The sequence below is a fragment of the Nilaparvata lugens genome, chromosome 6 (assembly GCF_014356525.2).
Source record: "Nilaparvata lugens isolate BPH chromosome 6, ASM1435652v1, whole genome shotgun sequence".
NCBI classification, from domain to species: domain Eukaryota; kingdom Metazoa; phylum Arthropoda; class Insecta; order Hemiptera; family Delphacidae; genus Nilaparvata; species Nilaparvata lugens.
Window position 1 is genome coordinate 37,422,811 of NC_052509.1, and position 5,380 is coordinate 37,428,190.

General features: G+C 35.2%; 1 protein-coding gene across 1 annotated transcript; it reads left to right on the top strand.

Moving 5' to 3' along the window:
* Positions 1-794: 794 nt before the first annotated feature.
* On the top strand, positions 795-1,616 carry LOC120352032. Its single transcript, XM_039431444.1, has one exon. The coding sequence runs from the start codon at positions 795-797 to the stop codon at positions 1,614-1,616; it is 822 nt and encodes a 273-aa protein (XP_039287378.1).
* Positions 1,617-5,380: the final 3,764 nt, after the last annotated feature.

Below are 5,380 nucleotides of genomic sequence, written 5' to 3' on the forward strand. Positions count from 1 at the left end.
ACGGCCCGTCTTGGTTGTCCAAGCAAGAAGCTACATGGAATGACATCTCCTGTAATGTTGCAATCATCCGTCCTATATCATCACATGCCACTAGAGTCACAACTTCAGTGTTGAACAATATCATTCATAAATTGTCTGATTATCATCGCATCACCCGTTCAACAGCATACGTTCGTCGTTTCATCCATAACATCACTCGACGTCATCATCCTGATCAGCGCAGATGTGGTCTACTCACAGTAGAAGAAATTCAAGAAGCAGAAATTGCGATCATCCGCACGGTTCAAGCAGAAGCATTCTCAGAAGAGATTCGTCTTCTCCATCAAGGCAGAGAATTGCTTCCATCTAGTTCCTTGAAAGCGCTATCGCCATTCATTGACAATGACTCATTATTGAGAGTTGGCGGCAGATTGAGTCAATCGGACTTGCCGTACGACTACAAACATCAAATCATCTTGCCTTCTAAGCATCGTTTCACTCGTGCGCTCATCATGTCATATCATCGACGTCTTTCTCATGATGGAGTTCAGAGCACCATGACTTCATTACGTCAGCGTTATTGGATACTATCTACTCGTCGTACAGTCAAATCAGTTTTGAAATCCTGCCATTTATGTTTTCGCTTCGCCAAATTTCGTTCGGAACAAATCATGGGACAACTTCCTCCTGTCAGAATACAGTCTGATTTTCCATTCTATAACTCTGGCATAGATTATGCTGGACCGTTTTCATTACTTGTTGGTTCCAAGAAATCACGCACATATTCAAAAGCTTATTTAGCTATCTTCGTCTGCATGGTCACGAAAGCAGTACACGTAGAAGTCGTCTCAGAGTTGACAACGAAAGCCTTTATTGCGGCACTCATTCGCTTCTCATCACGTCGTGGTATTCCACACTCCATATTTTCGGACAATGCAACCACGTTTGTAGGTGCAAACAATGAACTACAAGATCTACATCAGTTTTTTGAGTCATCTAAAACTCAACAAGATATTCATAACTACACGTCGGTTCTCAATATCAAGTGGCACTTCATTCCACCTCGCGCCCCATCTTTTGGAGGTCTATGGGAGAATGCTGTCAAGAACTTCAAGAAAATTTTCAAAGTCGTCACATTCAATCATATTCTTAATTTTGAAGATATGACTACATTCGCAGCTCAAATTGAAGCTATCCTTAACTCTCGTCCACTCGTACCTCTTACAGAGGACCCTCAAGATCTTCAGTATCTCTCGCCAGGTCACTTCTTAGTTGGTCGCCCATTGACTGCGTTGCCTTTCCATTGCCCGCCCACCACCCATGTCGATAACAGGTGTCGTTGGAAACTTCTTCAAAAAATCACTCAAGAACTTTGGGACAGATGGTCTAAGGAGTACTTAGTCACACTTCAACGCAAGCACAAATGGCTTACTGAATCGGACAATCTCACAGTTGACACCATGGTTCTTCTGAAAGATCTCAATTCTGCTCCTTCCACATGGAAGTTAGCTCGCATCATTGAAACCCATCCAGGTGCCGATGGAAAAGTTCGTGTTGTTACAGTGCAGACTGCACATGGTAGGTTCAAGAGAGCAATCTCTAGTCTCGCTCCGCTTCCAGCACTTGAAGATGATTAATTTTGGTAGTCTTTCACTACTTGTCCTTTTTGTATTAGCATTTATTCATCATGTTATCCACCTATTATTCGTATTGCTCGTGTATTTCTATTCGACTCATCTAACATATATGTATTTTTTCGTACTCATCATTTTTTTGCACTCGCTACGTCTTGGTTGACAAGACTTGTTCCTGCATCGAGGGGGGAGCTTTATGTTAGATTTCGTCTCATGTTTTAGCCAGTCTTATGGTCGTCCATCTTGTTTTTGTAGCATTTGAATCTACCGCTGCTACAGTCCGCCGACAACTTTCTCATGTGTCATGCGATCTCTGACGTCACAGTTTCATTGATCGCTTGATCGATAGTAGCGCTAGTTGTCGTCTGCTTCTTTCAATGTTTTCTAGTTTAATATTCGTCTATAAGTATTTTGAATTGTATTTTCATTGTTTTTGAACCTCCTTTGGTATACTTCAACAGTCACTTCAACCTCAACACCTTCAGTTCGCTTAATATCGATTTTATATGTTCACTTCATTCGTAGAGTTTGTGCTCATGACTGCCGTGGACGTCATGTTTCCGCTATTTGGGCAGTTCCTGTTTCGTCAACCAGCAAGCAAGAAGGGTCACTTCTTTTGTACAGTCATACGATGTAACATCTCAATTTAACGCGTCCATCTTTGGAAAACTTTATCCATTTTCATCATTCATTATGTCCTAGTTTGTGTGCTTATTCAAGAACCATTCAACGCATTTTTCATCAGTGAACGTTTTTCAACCATATTTTCTATGAATTTAACTTACCTTTCGGGACTTTTCTACTAAGCGTCCTTTTTTGCAATTCACGCCATGCTTTCTGCGTACAACGTTTTTCAATTATTCATCACATTATTATTATGAACTGTAAGTAATTTCAACATGAATTCCACATGAACTTTCAACAATCCTCAATATGAACTTTTGATTTATTATTTATCACTTCAATTTTACTGAGCATCAGTACACACTTTTTAGCGGTTACATTCATTCATCTTGTATGCTCATAGGAGATACATTTTTCAACTTGGAAGTCTTGTGCAAGTGCAGCTTACCTTATTCAATATTTCAACTCAGGAAATTTGCGCAAGTGCAGTTTGCCTTTCATTGTCAACCGCTACTCATTTTTAGCTACTCAGTCTTAGCTACTCATCAGTTATTTAGTCGAACTTTGTCAATCTCAATTCTTACTGATGCCAGTGATTTCATTTGTCAAGAACATTTTATCTCTTTTTTCAAATATTTATTCACTGCAATTACATCAACTTTAGGACATAACCTCAAACATTAAATTATTCTACTTAACTCATGGTGGAACCTTTTTTCCAATTAACATTCAACCAGTGAAACTCATTCAATTTGTGAAGTGCCCATTCGTCGTTATATTCATTATCAATTTTAATATTGGAACAGTCTCAACTTTCAATATCTCAACGTACTCAAATCAAGTTCTCTTCCGCATCGGTCATCGTTTATCAGGATATAATCAAGATATCTTCATCGTTCAACTTCTATTAGCCCAGCAGCTGTCTGCAACTACAATGTACTTGACAGGAGTCAAGTTCCATCCTCGGATTTTGAGTCACCGTAGGCCTATCACTTTGGCAACACATCATTAATTATTCAGGGAAGTCTTATTCTATTATTCACATTTTTGTACTTACCCTCTCAGAGGCACTGTGTTTACTGGTAGTCTTCATCCCATCAATTTTGTTCCTGATTAACTTTTATTCCTAAATAATAACTATTTTAATACGATCAATCATTCAATTTTTTATCTTCTATTATTATTATTACTTATGTGTTCTACATATAGTAATATTCCCCATGTAACTTGACATGCGTTAAGCTGTCATTTCCCAGCCCGCTTATGTAATACAATATGCTGAGCTTTGTCTCCTTTCAATATTGTATTTGGTATTTTTCAACCTTTTCTATTTTTAATTATTAATCGAACCTTCAGTTCTGGACAGACTTTCTGCTCCTTCTGCTTACATTATAGCCAAGTTGCTATATTTGTCCTCTTTCAGTGTTACATAGTCAACAGCTTGAAAGCTTCAGGTACGATTGGATTCTACCTAAACTGAATTCCTAGTTTTCATTTGTTGTGAAATTAGGTAATTGTTCATATTCATATAATTTCTGTTTTTTCTTACCTTTAAGATTACTAAGAATTTTGCAGGACTTTTAGCTAGTATTATTAGTGTATGGTAGAGAAATATCACAAGAAAGAGAGAAATCTAATCAACTGATTAGATTTAAACTCATTCAAGATTGATTGATTAGATTAACATTAAATAATCAGATTCGAAACATTATTCAACCAAGATAACATTTGCATTTATTTTCATGATAGGATAGCATTTCATGCTAACAATCTTTTACACAAAATACAATCACAAAATACATTTTTTATAATGCAGCTAGTAGTTTTCACAAACAGATTTATTGAAAATAACATCATTATTTGACTCAAATTATTTCATTACATTCTAAGTCCTAAACTTCCATTATCCTTGTTGCACCTCAAAATATTGTAAACCCATAGTTTATCAATATAATAACAAAACTAACCTGACTATTAGAAGATTTACTTTGTCTTTGGTACCTATCCATGAATTAATCTTCTTTTAATTTATAATTTAAAATCACTTGGAAACAATAATAAATAGATAGTTATAGGCTAGTAATAACTTGATCAGAGTCAGTGTAATTGAATATTGAAAGACTGCCATTGAAAAAATTTAAAATAGGTACTATTTTTCTGGTTGACCATTGCTACCCTACCAAACTCATTTAAAACTACAATAGTAATGTATTTGAAAAACTTATTCATGCTCTATTGATCGATATATTGCTTGATGCCAGGAATATCAATGTGAATAGTATAAATTAAAACAGGAGACACACAACATAGATAGATCAAAAACACTGAAAAACTTACATTATAATCGGAAATTTTCGAGGAAATGTGTCCCCTTTCTCAACCGAGCAGAGAGTGTAATGTAAGTTTTTCAGTGTTTTTAATCTATCTATGTCGTGTGTCTCCTGTTTTAATATATATTATAAAACTTTAAAGTGTTTTCTGTTATGTGCTACGAATGTAAGTATATACTTATAGTATGTATATCTAATGTAAATAGTTTATTGAGGCCCAGTTCACTTCTAATTTATTCAAAGTCCAAACTATGTCTTATCATTGATGATTAACTTCACTTTATCTCCAAAATGAATATGTTGAAAGATTATGTTTCTTTTTTCAGGAACCATTTACAAACAAAATATTGAAGAGAATGTGCTCAAAGGAAATGCATATGAATTCTTTTTTGTTGACCAGGATGGAACAATTCTTTGGAACCATAGTTAGAAGAAGTTAGGTAAGATAAAATTCCACTCATTTTTTAAACTTTATATAGGCGATGTCATTTTATACAGTTTCCCATTTTTTTAAAAAGTTTATCCACTTCAATGTTTTATTATCGATTTGATGGTAGATATTCAAATAGTAAGACTCAACTATGGTATGTGACTAAAATAATAGAAAAACTGACTGAATTTTGAAATCATTAATAGCTTACAGGAAATCTTAATATTTCGAAACTACGTGAAACCACATGAGATCAAGATGAACAGTTGAGAAGAGTGCTTAAAAAACAATGTATTCACTTATCATTCAGGGAATAGAGTTATTCATAATATTTGGGATTCCTTCATGAAGAAATATTTATGTAACATTATCTAATAATGTGA

Coding starts and splice junctions, on each gene's coding strand:
- LOC120352032 (XM_039431444.1), top strand. CDS start 795: ATGGTCACGAAAGCAGTACACGTAGAAGTCGTCTCAGAGTTGACAACG.